Below are 15,978 nucleotides of genomic sequence, written 5' to 3' on the forward strand. Positions count from 1 at the left end.
CCTGATAATTTGAGCTATTGCAAATAAATAAATAAAACCTGTTTATTTATTTACTTGTAATAATTCATTGCAATTATCCAGTTATTTTATTTAGTTCATAATGTTTATTTGATTTTTTCCCCTCAATAAATTTGTTTGGAATGCTCTTTATTCAAATTTTAGATCTGTTTTGATGTATCCTAAAGATTAAAAATGAGATGTTTTCAGTCTGTTTAATAGATAGACTTTTTTGCTGTTTTGTTTGTTTGTAACTCTTCATAATAATAATTACAAATGTCATGTTTTAAATTTATGAAGTCTAAATATAATAAGAAATCAGATGACTCATTGAAATTCTTATAAAGAAAAAATTGTATATGGACTAACAGAATAAGGAATAGATAAACTTTGAAAGAAAAATACATAAAAATGTAATTAAGGGATTAAAAAGTTTCAAAACTTCTGTATCAATTCATTATTAAGAAATAAATAGTGCATTAATTAATAATGAATTGTGAAAAGAAACTATAGAAGGCTATAGACTAGATCAAATTAAGGAATTTTTGTTTTACCTCTTTTGGACACGAATAAATTGAGAGAACTTTCTTCAAACAAAAGGAAATGTTAGATGATAAACAAAATGTGTTATCTCTTATCTCAGTCTATTGTTGAAATATATAACAGTGTCAGTTTTAGTCATAGTCAACTGAGGCTTCTGGCTGGAGTGTCAGACATGCACAAACATGTGTATACTTATCAATTCTTTATCTTGTTCCAGCACTCAGAATCTAGTACTAGTTATGATCATGTATTATGATATCGTATGATATTTATTGAACAAGGTAAGTACAATAAATATCACGTGATAGAGACATCATTACACTATACAAACTTCTAGGATCTAGACTACTATAAAAGTCCATCTTACACAATCTTAAACTACCAATAATATACATAGAAGCAATGATTTCAGATTGTTTAGATAAAGCATGGACTCTTGAGATTTCTCTTATGTTTAGAATGTTTGAAAAAAAAGGATTTATTAAGTTTAAAAATTTTCCAGACTTATTTTTAAGTCAGGTTTTTCCATTTAACATAAAAATTTAAGTTTCTTCTGCATTTTTTATCATATTGAATGTAAATCTTTGCAAGTTTTGATTACTACAATGCAATTTTCTTCTTTTTCTTTAAGAAAATCTAGCTGTTGAAAAATAATACAATCAGATTTTTAAAGGAGGTCATTCTATGTGAAATCTTTTGCAATTAGGAAGTGAACCAATAATAATTTTTATCAATTTAAAAAAATAAAGAATAATAAAAGCCAATTTATTTATTTTATACTTTTATCATTGCAAAGCAGTATCTGGAATTTAAATTAACATCTGACAGTTAATTTAAAAAAAAAATTAAGATTCAGTCCCCAATGAATAAAAATCATTTATTGCATTTTAGGAAATAATTTATGCACTTATGCTAATCATTCCACTATTGAATAATTGTATACAAATTTTTTAATTGTTTGTTATTTTTCATGTGTGATCTCACTATGGGGAAAATACCATCAAAAAATCAAAATTGCAGCATAAAAATGTAATTTAATGTAAATTTAATGAAAAACAAATGTTTTTGATTGTTTTAAGCAGTCGTCTCCAGGATACAGAAAGAGTTCAAAAAATAATACAAGTTTTAAAAAAATTTTTAAATGAATTTAAGTCTAATTATATTGGGCTCACCAGTTGCTAGGTTGATAAAACCACTGAACACTGGTAGTTGGTCAAGGGTTCATGTCTTGTCAACAGGCTAGCCATGTGGAGTTTTCCAGATTTTCTTCATGTTATTAACACCTAAATAGAGACCAATTTCCCATAGAAAGTTCTCTCAGGAGGCATCTCCTCAGCAGACTTCCCAAGTATTGCATTACTTTATACAAATAAACCTAACTATATTGCTTTATACAAATACACCTAACTATATTATTGATATTGTTTTTATGTAATTTGATAAAAGATTAATTTTAAGAAAGTTATTATTTTTTAACTTTCCATAAATAGTGTTAAATTTTATGCATCAATACACTTTTTGTGACTTTCAAAAACAATGTGCATCACATTTCTTCTTGGTTACAAACAAACAATGGATAATTTTATTCTCTTGTTATTTGAACTTTAACTTTTTATAATTAATTCAGATATATCATCTTTCAGTTGTGTTAATTATGTTGTGTGTGTTATTTTTTGTTAATTTGTAATTGCTTTTCATTGGAATCTATTTTCAAAATATTTATATACAATACATATGCATGTACTATATATATATATATATATATATTAGTNTAAAATTGTTTGCCCATATTCATAGTTGCCCGCAGACTATATTTTACCAAAAAAGTAGCCCCTAAGGGATAAAAGTTTGGCCACACCTGATATACAGTATATGTAACAGTTTGCTTTGTCAGTGTGAAATTCATGTTACAACTAGCTTTTTAAACAGTCAGACCAACTATATAAATAATTTATATGCTTATGATAAAACATAAACTACAAACTGAAATTACTTACTGTGACCTTATCACAATGCTAAGCTGCTGTTTTTAATCATGTTTTAATTTAAAAAATCATGTGACTTCTGACCTGGATCAAAAGTTTGTACAGTGAAACCTGTTAATGTTACCACCAGTGTCAAGTAGTCACATTAGCAGGTTTCACTATATATAGTTAATTGGAGTCTCTTGCCCCCAAGTGTTTCCCATCTGGTCTTGATTTTTATCTATCTAACTTTGTTTTTGAGATTAAGGAATAAAAGACAGATGGCAACAGTGGGAATCTATAGGTCTGCAATTTGAAAATTGCAGTCCAATTATACAGCATAATAATATATATTATTTTAATCAGTGGATAAATAAGATATTTTATATTAAAGTGATGATAATAAGCATTATTATTATTATCGATATCACTACTATTAATTTTGATGCCACTTATCTATTCTAATATAAGCTTCTCTGTTATTAAAATAACTAAAATAATTGAAAGCAATAAATAAAATTTCAGGGAGCTGTTTATTATTCCAGATTTTTTAGACAAAATTTTTTAAACAATAAAATAACACATTTTGTTTAATAGATATTTTGCTACTACTATAGGAATTTAAAACAATTCTTTGTTAAATGTTTTCATTAACTTCATGTTTTTCTGTAATATGCAGTAATTCTGTTTTAATTAGTTAATAAAAGTATTACAGACTGTATATTTTAAATCTATGAATTTAATCATTTCTAAGATATTTTTGTATATATTATTAAAAGTTTTCTATACTCTAAATTGCAAGTGTGGTTTGAATATGATTTCTTAAACAATTTTATTAAGAATATAATGAAAACTAAAAAGTTTATTATGAAACATTGTCACAGATATATATTATACTCATAGTTAGGTATTCATATGTTATGTAAATACTAATGTAATCTCTAAGGAACATGAAGCAATAATAATTATTTTTGTGATGTTATTGAACTTTAAAGAAATATAATATTGTTGTATTAGTTCAGAATAAATAGTCCAAAAATTTGTAAAATTATATTAATTTTTATTTCTTTTTTAAAATATACTGCTAGAAATGGAAATCCCAACACCAAGGAAGAGTTATACTAAGTAAATGAAAATTGTACATAAAATTTACATTACTTATTATGACTTATTACATTGAGTTTTGAGAGTGCAACTCAACATGTGCATGGAACACCACAACATGAAAGTTGAATAAGTACATAGTAACCTGTAAAATCCAGCAAAAGCTCACTTTACTAAAATAAAATTTCATTTGAGCAAAGTGAGCTTTTGCTGGATTTTAGTCACTACTGTATGGTTATTGTGTATTTTATTCACTTCTAAGTGATAGAGATTGAAGGTTGAATGTTCATTTCTGTACTCGCTGTAGTCATTGCATAGTGAATGCATTTGATTGTAAAGGTGTTGAATGTCATTCTGTTGAATGGTGTTACATGCCTTCTACACTTGTACAGTCAGATTGTCAATGGTTGTTCCTGGTTGTGGATGAGCACAGAACCATTGTCCAGTTATGTTCCTTACATGCTTTATTGATGAAAGATCTGGCAATCTTGCTGGTCAGGATAACACATTGACATCGCAAAGCATATTGGGTTATAGCTGTGGTTTGTGGGTCTGTTGAAACAGATCCACTTCAATACAGTTCATGAATTGAAAGCAGAACAATGGGCTCATTCACCATTCTGATGTAAAAGTTTGCCATCATGGTATTTGGATAACTATTAGGAGAATTCTGTTATCATAAGAAATCTCTCCCTAAACTATAATGCCTGAGTTTAGACCATTATGTTGATGATTGATATTGCTTGCCAACAGATGTACAGTAGAGCGTTGATTATCCGAATCAATTGGGGACTGGGGTTGTTCGGAAAATCGATATTTCGGATAACTGATTATGTACGAAAAAATATATTAACCTATCCCGTGTTGAAATTTTTCTCTGTTGCATGTTGCTTTGCGTTGAATTTTCGTCAATGTTAAGCCTAATGAAGACTATTGTATCAAAATAAATACAACCTCACCATAAACTGGAACTATAATATTCACAAATCACACCTAAATTCAAAATTTTTTACTTTTATTTGCTGGAAATTTTGAATTTAGGTGTGATTTGCGACTATTATATCGTTAAGAATTATTTTTTTATTTTGTACAAAGAAAATAAAATATATTGAAAAATATAAAAACAATAAAAAATTATACTTCAGAAGTTAATTTAGTATCAAAAACGTGAAATATTTGAGTAGCCCAAGACATAGCCAAAGATTGCAGCGCCACAGCACTGGCGAAAATTTAAATTTGCCAACTGGAATTCTTTCAGGTAATCGACGCTCTACTGTACATGGATCAAGAGGAGGCTAGAGAACATCCATCACTGGTATTGAGGGCAGAAATGGTTCTCATCTGTAAATACACAGAATTCTACTGTCCTCCAATGGACTCCTGGGTGACACCATTGAAGATGTATCTCACAATGGGCAGGAATGAGTTGATATACATTACATGACAACCTGAATTGGAGGTCATTTTACAATAGATTATTTTGAACAGTTGTTGTGACACCAGGTGCCATTGCTGTTCAGACTTCCACCACAGATTCTCTGATTCATTGGGGACATTCTGTGTATGTGTCAATCTTCTTTTGAGAGACCAGATCCACATTTTCTAGTGCATGGTAACCTATTCTTTTCATGGTCTCACAAAATAAAAATTATCTTCTCAAAAGCCTTGTTTATTGTTTAAACTGAGTTAATTGCTGATATGCAGTTTATTGTTGCCCTTGAGGCATTCTGTATATTGTAGCTAATGTCACCACAGCTTTTCAGTGACACTAATGCTTCTAAACAACCCAACATGAGTCTCATGGAAACTTCTAATTTGCATTCACTGTTGCACTCTTGCATCTTCTGAGTTGTGACCTTGAAATTGGTATCAATGTAAGAGAGTAAATATTCTATGTAATTTTTGTTCATTTAGTACAATTTCTCCTTAGTGTTGGGAGTTTGATTTTTAGCAATATAAATTTATACTAAACATAATTTTTTTCTATTTTTTGTTTTAGTAATAGCAGAAAGAGAAGACAGACAAAACTCACTTCTTTTAAAAATCATAAGAAAGTATTTAAACATAAGAAAATGGAACAACATAATATTGAAACGAATGGTTGTGAAGATGGACCGACTTCACTAGTTGTTTCAAATCATTCTGATTCTACCCAGGTAAAATTTTTTAAATATATTAAATATTAAATTTGTGATATAAAACTGTTGATTAAATTTTAGAGTAGATTTTTGTAAATATGATTAGATATTCTTGAACAGTTTTATTATTATTACTTTTTCATTTTGGAAGCATGGGCTGATTCTAAATTATTCATATTTATTTATTTATTGTCAGAGCTTCCAACTGAAAACAACAAAATAAAACTACTAGCAGAATAAAGTATAACTTAAAAAGTTCTATTACATATATAATCAGTACTACAGAGTGCTAAATGAACTTCAACATGCATGCCTTTCATAGCATGTACAATTTCTTAGTGATGATCAGTTTTTCTTCTTGTGTTCTCTAGCATTTGTAACTCTCTATTGAAGCAATAATTTTGAGCTTAAGTTTATTGAAGAAAGTTACAGGGATCTTGTAAACAGTATCTTTTGTGTATTCTGCAAGAAGAAATTAAGTGACGTGATATTGGATAAGCATGAAAACTGCCGAATCCAGTCACCAAACCCAATCCAGTACCCAGAAAAATGTATGTTAAGAAATTCTCTGACTGTAAGAACTGAATGTGGCATTATACAGTACCATCTTTCTGGAATACCATATTTGGCTGATGATCTTCCAACTGATCTTCCATTTTCTATAAAGATGAAGGGCCTTGAAACTTCTAAACATGATAAAGCAGTTTTTGTGTGCCAGTTACTTAAATGATATGAGGATTTTCTTTTTAGCATATTCTACAGTTGTGGCAATTTATTTTTCCTAATGTGTAAAATGTTCTGCCTATCTATATTTGGTTTATAGTGTCTGACATCTTCTGATCTCCAGGAACCCTCTCCATCTCTCTCTATCCATACACCATTCCTGTTTAATTCCTTTTTCACTACATGCTAACTTTACTTCGTCGTACCAAGTTTAAATAATAACATCTCAAAGCCCTAGTAGTATACAATAAATCACCAAATGATCACCTAAATATCGGGCTATAATAAGGCTAATTAAATGATTGTTAATTTACTTAAGAGATGGTGCCTAACGCCTACCTCTAGTGTCAAATTACTTTATACCAATCATTTAATTAGCCTTATTATAGCCCAATATTTAGGCGATTGTTTGGTGATTTATCGTACCAAGTTTGTCTGGGTCTTCTTCTCTTTCTCCTTTTTTGTGGATTGTATTCCATTGACATTTTCAGGAGTCTTGTCACTCATTCTTTTCACATGTCCAAACCAAATAAATTATTTCCTCTTTATTTCTTCCAAAACGTCTTCTTCAATCCCATTAGGTCTTTGATTCTCTCATTAGTTATTCTTTCTCTTTTTGAGATTCTGCACAATGCATCCATTTCAACCATTGTTACTTTTTTCTTGTTTTTTCCCAGTCATTCTCCATGCCTTTGCCCTGTATAACAGAATGCTTTTAACCAGGGTTGGCATGATTTTAAAAAAATGTTTTAAAAAACATTTATTAGAACATGTTTTAAAACATAGTCATCAGATTTAAAACATGGTTTTTTTGGAAATAGTAATTGATCTAGTAAAATAGAAAAAGAAAAAAACAAAACAAGACTCAAGAATGTACGGAATGTTTTATTTAATATAAAATATAGCATTTTTAAATGTTTCTTTATGCAATGGCATTTTTAAGATTTGCATGTACAAACACCAAAACAGGATTGACAGCAGTAGCTTCTGCAGCTTGAAGAATTTCTTATTTTCAGAAATGTATAGTACAATGCTTGGTAGTGTTTGTTTTAGTGCTTGAAAACTTTAACAAGCTTTACTGCCTTTTCCTGTCCAAATCAATTTCTAAGTTTTGAATGAACAAGTCCATAGGTAGAGAAAATTCTCTCAATTCCTGCTGAAGAAGCCACTGCTGTGTGCAGCTGTGTAACTAATTTTAAAACAGGTTTATCAATTCTGTCACGTAGTGACTGCCACCATGTAAGATGAGTGATATTAGTTAACACAGACTCTGCAAACATGTGTTGCAGAAATGGGCTAGTTTTTGCCAAGTATTTTAAAACTGAAGTCATAGCATCTGGATAGTAAGCATGGCATAGAGTAAGTGCAGCATCTTTCATACTGTCTGTGAGCTTTGCACTCTGGTATCTTGGTCCAGAAGATTTGCTAAAAGGTGATAGTCTGTGATAGCTATATTAAATCTGTCTTTGGCTGTTTGCATGACTCCAGTGATCCCAAGTTGTTGCAAGTCATTTTGAACACTATAAAAGTAGTAATATCATTAGATGTAAAAAACATGCTTTTGTAGAAAAACTATACGAAAAATTTAAAATAACTAAAAAATGCTTTTACTGTATTTGATAAATATAGCTGCAGAGATTGTTATTCTTTCATTTGACAGGCGTGAAAATTTACACATACGGTCTATATTGTTTACAAACCAGTTGACATTGAGAACTGCTTTCCCAGGACATTTACATGGTAAGAATGGTAAAAGTTTAGAACAATTTAATTACTTTGATTAAAAAAACTCTCATAAAAAACAACAAGGCAATTAATATGCTAATTAATAAAATGTTATAAAAAACTCTCGTTGCAAAAGTAAATAATAAAATTTTCATAGATCATAGATAAGAATATATATGTATTAGCCCATACATTTTTGGAAAAGGATCGTTTTTTCGTAATGCTATGGAGATAACTCAGGGGAAGAACTAAAGAATATCTATATAGATACAAATTGAGTTATGACCCAGGTAAAACTTTATAGCAAGCTATAGAAAATTTTAAAACTTATAATGGTTCAAAATACCCAGCTGTTGCAATTCCTGTAAATCATCTTGTAGGTGGTTATTTTCAATATGTTTTTTCATACTAGCGACTAATCCAACCATTTCTTTCCTACATATTTTTTATTGCATCTTGCATGCCGGTTTTCCTGGATTTCCAGAAATTAGTTTGTACTGGTTCCAGATATTATCAAGCCTTCTTCCTGCACTCATTTTTACTTAACAAGTAACAATGATGATAATGTCTTTTTCCATCCAAGTAATTTTACAATACATTAGCTGTATTGCTAACAGTATTAACTGGTATGTGCTGTCAGGAAATCTCCTCTTAGTGATAAAAGTCTCGTGTCACGTGCTTTCATGGCCCATGAGATTGATAAAAATTTCTCATTCCCACACTCACGTTCAGCTCACAAGTCAGAAAAAGTTTATTTGCTAAATTTATGTAATATAACATTATTTTTTTTAATTTAAAACATTGTTTTAAAACATTATTTTATAATGTAATATAAAACTGTTTTAAAATAAAAAAAAACAAAGGTTTCTAAATGAAACGTGTATTATTGTTTTATTTAAAAAAAAACAAATTTTCCAATCCTGCTTTTAACAATAGCATTATATATTCTTTTTTTTTTCTTTTCTTGATCTACCACTCCACCATATTCCATTTAATCTTTTAACTGCTCTCTTACCTTGTACTAATCTTGTATTAATTTCTAATGTATCTCTTCCATCTTGATGAATTTTAATTCCAAGATAATTGTAATGTTCACATCCCTTAATTTTTTTCCTTCTTCCAGTTCCATGTGTTTTAGCCCCTTTTATGTATAAATATTTTGTTTTACTCATGTTTATGTATAAACCTCCTTTAAAATATTCCTCTCATTTTTCATGTCGTATTCTAGATCATCCTTATCCTCTGCCATTATAATGTGTAAAAAAAACTAAATCTCCATCTCTGAATATAAGAAACTTGTCTAGTTGATTTTTGTGGGCTTTGAGAAAACACATTCTGGATTCAATCAATATCTTTCTGTGAATTGCTTAATTTTTCTGCTCCTTTTTTGGCTATGAAACTACTGGTCTCTTGGAATTGCTTTAACCAATGTCAGATAGTGTTATCTGAAGATGGACCTACACTATACTGAGTTCTGTAACAATATTGTATTGGTATAACAGACTTTCTTTTGAACAGTCACTTTTTGAAGTAAGACACCATATCATCGTCCAGACATAATGTGTGACAAATACAGTGTTATGAAATAAAACTTTTTTGAGTTACACTTTTCATATATTGTATGTATTTATGCATATTCTGTAGATTTGTTGTTTTTCGTTGGAAATTTATAGGACACAGGAATCTCAACAATAGTTTATAATCATCCTGTGTATGAAACATCAATAAGCATAGTCATTAATATTCTATCATAGAAAATTTCCAAAATATGGAAATGCATTTTGAGTTAATTCATTGAAAGTAAAGTTAACTTAAAACATTTTCCTATTATTTATAAGACTAAGATTGGCACTAAATCATGAGAAAAAACTACTTGTTTTTGTCCTGTGATTTATTATTGTTATAATGCCAATTTATTATTATATCAGTTAAACCACAAAATTTTATTATGAAATGTGTTCAGCCTTACTTCAAGCCATTTTCAGACCAAAAATGTTTATTATTAAATAGTTCTTTGGTTTCCAAATTTCCAAACCAAGCAGTTTTATTTATTTTTTTGAGTTAATTCTTGTTTCTGTATACATCTTAATAAAAGAAAAAAATATTATTTTGTAAATTGTGATGTTAAAGAAGATATATTATCAATCTAATGTTAATTTTAATTTTGTTTAAAATAGTTTTATCAAAAATGTCTTATGAACATATTCAAATTAATATTTAATTATATTTGATAATCATAAAAGTTTTAAAATTCATTTGTGAATGAAGTCCCTTTTAAAAGGCAAAAGTGTTTTCTTATGAAATTTAGTTTTTTTTTTATTATATTGTCTACTTGTGAATAAAAGTTAAGAATGTAATCTGGAAATAACTTGTGCTTATAATAATCTAAATTTTGTTGTTCTGTTTAAGAAAATCCAATGTTCATCATGTCTTAACCACTCAACAGTGAGGGACGAATATATCCATCCAGGATGATCATTTGGCAGTGGTGAGGGATGGATATATCCGTTAAAATCTTTTGGGGTATTGCCAAAAACTACTGCAAGAAAAATTCACACAAAAAATGAATTATGTAACAATAAAAAAAAAAAACACTTTTCTTTACTAGACATAACAGTTTACAAAATCTTTTTTCAAAATGGTAATAAGAAAAAAATGCATGGAAAAATACTTTAAAAATTACCCACATTTATTCTCCACTACTTTGGGATAGTGCCGTACCTGACTATTCCACTGTTGAAAGGTTAATTTAGATTTTAGACAATCCTGAAAAAATATCATTTTTTAACATATAAAGCAAATTAGAAAGGAAAAAAAATGTAGGAGTTTAAGTCATAAGAAAATGTGTGTGTTATGGTTAGGTATGTTAAAATATGACAGGAAAAAAAAAAAAACACTAACTTAGAAGTTAGCAAATAAGGCATGTTTGAAATGTGCAATTCACTTAATAAAGTTCATGGAAAAATGTTTGGAAAATATACTACAGTTTAAATTTCAAATCCTGTTTCAAAGCATTTAATTTTCATACTTGCCTGTTGTCAGGTAGTACTTCTAAGATTATGGTATCATAAAGTGTTTATCTTATTTAAAATATTTAATGTAAATTACAATTCTTCCTTTTGTTGGAACTGTGTCTTTGTTTTATTTCTTTTTTCAACTCATAATGAAGTGGTATTTTAAGACAGCAGACTATTATTATATCCATTTTATTACAGTCTGTTGTCTTAAAATACCATTTCATTGTGAGTTGGAAAAAGAAGTAAAAAGGACATTGTTAGGTTTGGGATAATTTCTGGTTCCTTGATGAATGCCAAAACTACATATCAAATTAAAGCTTACAACAAGAGGAACAAACACTACCAGAACAAAAGTCAGAAAGTAGGGAGAAAAGGTCCAAACCATACTTTTAACTTAAAATAAAAAAAATGTATTTTTATGGCATACATTACACTTACTGTTATACAAATTACTAACAAATGTAGATGAGTTGATGTTCTTAAGAACTTATTTCATCATTAACTGCTACTCCTGTCCTTTTAAAATTTAAAACATGTCTGCAATTGCAGTGTGCTGCTGTTGTAAGGTAGAGTCAATGTTTACAGTAAGAAAAATAAAATTTATCTGAAAAGTGATACTTGTTGTCTTTACTATCAATTTATTATATGTAAAAACTTGTACAAAAATCAAGCAATCCATGGGGAGTGAAAAAGTATGATTTCAACCTGTTCCCTTTTGTTCCCCAACTTGAAAGTGGTATCATAGTGTTCCTCTTCACATAAGTTTTAATTTGATAAATTTTTTGGATGTTTCCCAAAAGGATGACTAGAAATCACTTGAAACTTAACATTGTTATTTTTGTTTTAGATTAATTTCATGTTGAATTTCTATTTTAAATTAATGTTATACAATTGTTCCATTATTATGTTTTAGGTATGTTTGAATGCAATTGTTCAATTTCAGACATTACTTTTAAATAATTATATTTATATATTGAATTTAATTCAAACCATTGATTGATTTTTATAATATTCAGAATCCATTCCATTGTTAAGAGTTTTATGTAAGCTGAAGCTGGCCTAAAACAAACTAAAAATGTATTTTATATAATAAAACGTTTTTGGCTACCTGATAAAGCAGTTTGGATTTCTGTTTCTTACAATATGGTGCCAGGATTTCTTCATTTTGAAGAAAATGTATAACAGCATAGCTTTATAAATTTTTTTACTTTTTAATTATACTATATTTGTGTGTGTGTGTGTGTTTTTAATATTAATAAATGATTAAGATTTGAGAAAAGATAAGTTTAAAGCAAATCATGGTAAATGATAATACAAGAGAATTTATCAATATCCTTAGTTTTTTAACCCTTCCAATATCTATATTTTTAAAAATACAGATATAGTAAAGATTAAAATGCATTTTAGATTTATTTGGCTCAACTGTACCAGGCTGTTGTTACATTTATTTATTACTATTATTATAAGTTACTATGTAATCATTAAAAATTTAAATAATGTTTACCAATCAATAGTCTTATTGACTAATTTTATATGTCAAATCCTCTTATATGTCATTAAATGATAATTATAAATAAACTTTGATCTTAGATAAATAAAACAGGAAATTTCAATTAAAAAATCATATGTGGTGTTGGAATTTTATACATATTTGGAATTCTTGTTTATAATTAATTTAAGACTTAGCTAGGAAAAATTGTATCTGATTATTTATAGAGATATAAATTATGGATTCTTTTCAGAAGTATGATAAAAGAGAATTTCCAAATTAAGTAATATTTTTAATAATAATAGTGAGAGACAAGATGATACTCAAGAAAAATGTTAATATCTCTTCTAATGCAATAGAATGGAGCTAAAAACAATTCGGTTTAAAGGTTCATCTAGATGTAAAGTACTCTGAAATAATCACTCATATCAAATGGTTGGTTGATTAATTCATAAAACACTGCTAAAGTAGAGTATTTTTCATTATCTGAATTTGGCAATGTTTGTCGATTAATTTATAAACTTGTTAAATTCTTGGGCAAACTGATTTACAAATTTGATGAAGAAAAGAAATTTTGAGTTCTTCATTTTTAATATTAATGATGAATCCTCTTTAAATAAACAAACTTTAAATACCTATAATTGAAGAATATAGATTAATAAATGCACAACTTTTATGGGTCTGGAACATAAGGACTGTGAATGTGGCTGATTTTGAAACCAACCTCAAATTTTCATCCCTCTTTTATCTCTTCCTTCAGTTTTGTGACTAGTTTAGAAATTTTTAACAATCATCATAGTAAAGAACCATAAAGTATGTAGTAAAGTACATTAATGTAGTCATTTTCAAAACTATATGTATCAGTTACTGTTTCTAAATAGAAAACTGACATTAAATGAAGAACATCTCATTTATTTATTGGGTATATTTGAGACCACAAACACTACATCAATAAAATTTCAGATCTCTGCAACAAATATTGTAAAATTATTTTTCTTGGAGAGATACCTAACAAGTTGAACTGCAATTAATCTTGTAATCAAAGATTTTATTTTTAGAAGTACAGGAATTAGAAGTGGCAGTGACAACGTGTATCAGCAACTTTCATATCATATCTTTTTCCTTTTTTTTTCTTAATTTCATTAAAAGATTCAGGATCTGGAAAGCTAATGAAAATTTAAATATTGTGAGATGCTTCTACAGCACTCTAAAGTGTTATACAGTGGTGCCTTGTATAATGTACTTAATCCATTCCAGGTCCAAGTCCATTATACAAAACACATTTTCCCATAGAAATAATGTTAAAACATATAATTTGTTCCACAGCATAAAATAACCGTACTGTACCATAAAAAAAAAAATAAATAAAATGAAAATGAAAATGGAGCAGTTACCAATTATGCCAGGTAGTCAGATGTTGTGAGGAGGAGGAGGAACACTTTCTTCATACATTCATACAGATACAGACTTTTTACACATTGCAGCAGGTCTCTTTTTATTGTTTTTTAATCGGAGTCAGATTCAGGAGAGCTACGGGAGCTTGCAGGGTCAACTCCTCTTGTTCCATTCTTTGTTTTTTGGCAGCTGGCTTCTTGAAAAGCATGTCCAAGGTGGTCTGTTTCTCTCTCTTCTTCAACACCTGTCGGGCAAAGGTGTCATTGTAGAGATCATTGATCCTGCTGGCCTCAGCTTTGTTTGAATAATGAGTGTTGGTAAACTGTTAAACCTCTCCTCATTTGACAAGGAAGTTTTTGTCAACTTTCACTCCTGGTGATTTCTTGCTTTGTTTCAATTGAAATAACCTTTCTGTTTTTTTAGAAGCCATTATTTGCACAACACTTGAATAAATGTAAATACCCTGCACTGAGGTGATGTACGTAATAAACAAGGGAGCAAGCTGAATCCCAACGGGAGCTCTGTATTTCAGATATACTAATAATATATTCTAATAATACTGTGAAATCCGAGATTTTTTTCGCAGATGTCGGAAAAAATCTTTGTAAACAACTCCGATGAAAAAACCACTCTTGGTGAGAAGTAATCGGAGGTCACCGATTGTTTTCACACTTAGGTGGGAAAGTTGACACTTAACTGATCGGAATGCACCATTAGTGTCAACAGAAGTCAATCACGTGACTCCTTTCCCACGAAAAACGTATAAAAGCCTGCGCCCCCAGAAGCTCCAGGTGACCAAAGGAAGTTATACTTATTACTGTGTGCATCTTGTCTCCATACTCCGGACATAGCGACCGTAAGGACATTGCCATACGACAAGACAATTTTGAACTTCCATCGCCATTCTACAGTTCCTGCACCAACTACAATTCATATGGCCCATTCAATGAATGCATATTCGTTATAGCCTGTAGAGGTATTTGTATTTTCGAGCATTGTGAACCTTCTCTCTCAGAATAGCTGTTAAAGCTGTTACTCTTATTTAATGTGAACTTATTTAACTGCATTTAGCCTATGTATTGTTATAGTCTCATGTCTCTTAGCTTTAATATAATAATAAATGCTTTTTTATTTTGTTAAACCTGTTGTCTATTATTGTACCTGCCGGCTTACCGACACACTCCCCACTCACTTTTTGCCCTCCTAGCCATCATACAACCGCGAGATCAGGTTTTACCAACCTTGGGCAGCGTAAGTGGTCAGAAGGGATTAACTCCTAACCCTCTGCTTATCTCACAATACTAATATATTATAAAATTAGCAGATTGTCATTGGCAATAGCAAAAAAGTGGAAACATCAATCACACTTGTTCGCCTCATGTAACTGCCGAGCGGAAAGTCTGTTGTTCGCAAACAGTCCATTGCTCAAGTCAAGTAACGGCCAAACGGAAAGTCCATTGTTCGCAGCATTCATTATATGAGGCACCACTGTATATACTTTTATGGGAAAGGAGTTAGGAGGTTTAACAAGAAATTCCAGAATGAAAAAATCTTTACTGGTTCCATCCAAATTTAAGTTTTTTATCAAGTAAATAAACATAAGTAAACAAAGTAGAATAAAAATTCTTGTAGTATTTCTGCTGAAAATAAAGACATCTTGAACTCTTATAAGAGATTCTTTTCAATATTCATTCGGGCTTTGGCACAATGTTTTCTATTCAAATTATCTTTTTCTCTGAAGCATCAGTATGGATTGCTGTGGAAGAGAAAAAGTTACTGTTGAGAAGCTTTAAAATTTTTAAAAACTTGTAATAGGGGATGAAAAAGAATTTTATATATATAAAGAAAAACATATACAGTAGTCTCTCATTATATTGCACTTG

At 29.4% G+C, this 15,978-nt stretch overlaps 1 protein-coding gene across 3 annotated transcripts in view; it reads left to right on the forward strand.

Moving 5' to 3' along the window:
* The window catches only part of LOC111623971 (kinesin-related protein 9-like), a 100,848-nt gene that overhangs the window by 50,138 nt on the left and 34,732 nt on the right, over positions 1-15,978 (forward strand). For all 3 annotated transcript variants that reach the window (XM_023366713.1, XM_023366714.1, XM_023366712.1), the window contains exon 2: positions 5,608-5,764. In XM_023366713.1, the coding sequence (XP_023222481.1) occupies positions 5,681-5,764 (84 nt within the window). In that variant the 5' untranslated portion in view covers positions 5,608-5,680. The remainder of the gene's footprint in view (positions 1-5,607; positions 5,765-15,978) is intronic.

The sequence above is a fragment of the Centruroides sculpturatus genome, unplaced genomic scaffold (genome assembly GCF_000671375.1).
Source record: "Centruroides sculpturatus isolate CEXI.00-Female unplaced genomic scaffold, Cexi_2.0 scaffold382, whole genome shotgun sequence".
In the NCBI taxonomy this organism is placed as follows: Eukaryota; Metazoa; Arthropoda; class Arachnida; order Scorpiones; family Buthidae; genus Centruroides; species Centruroides sculpturatus.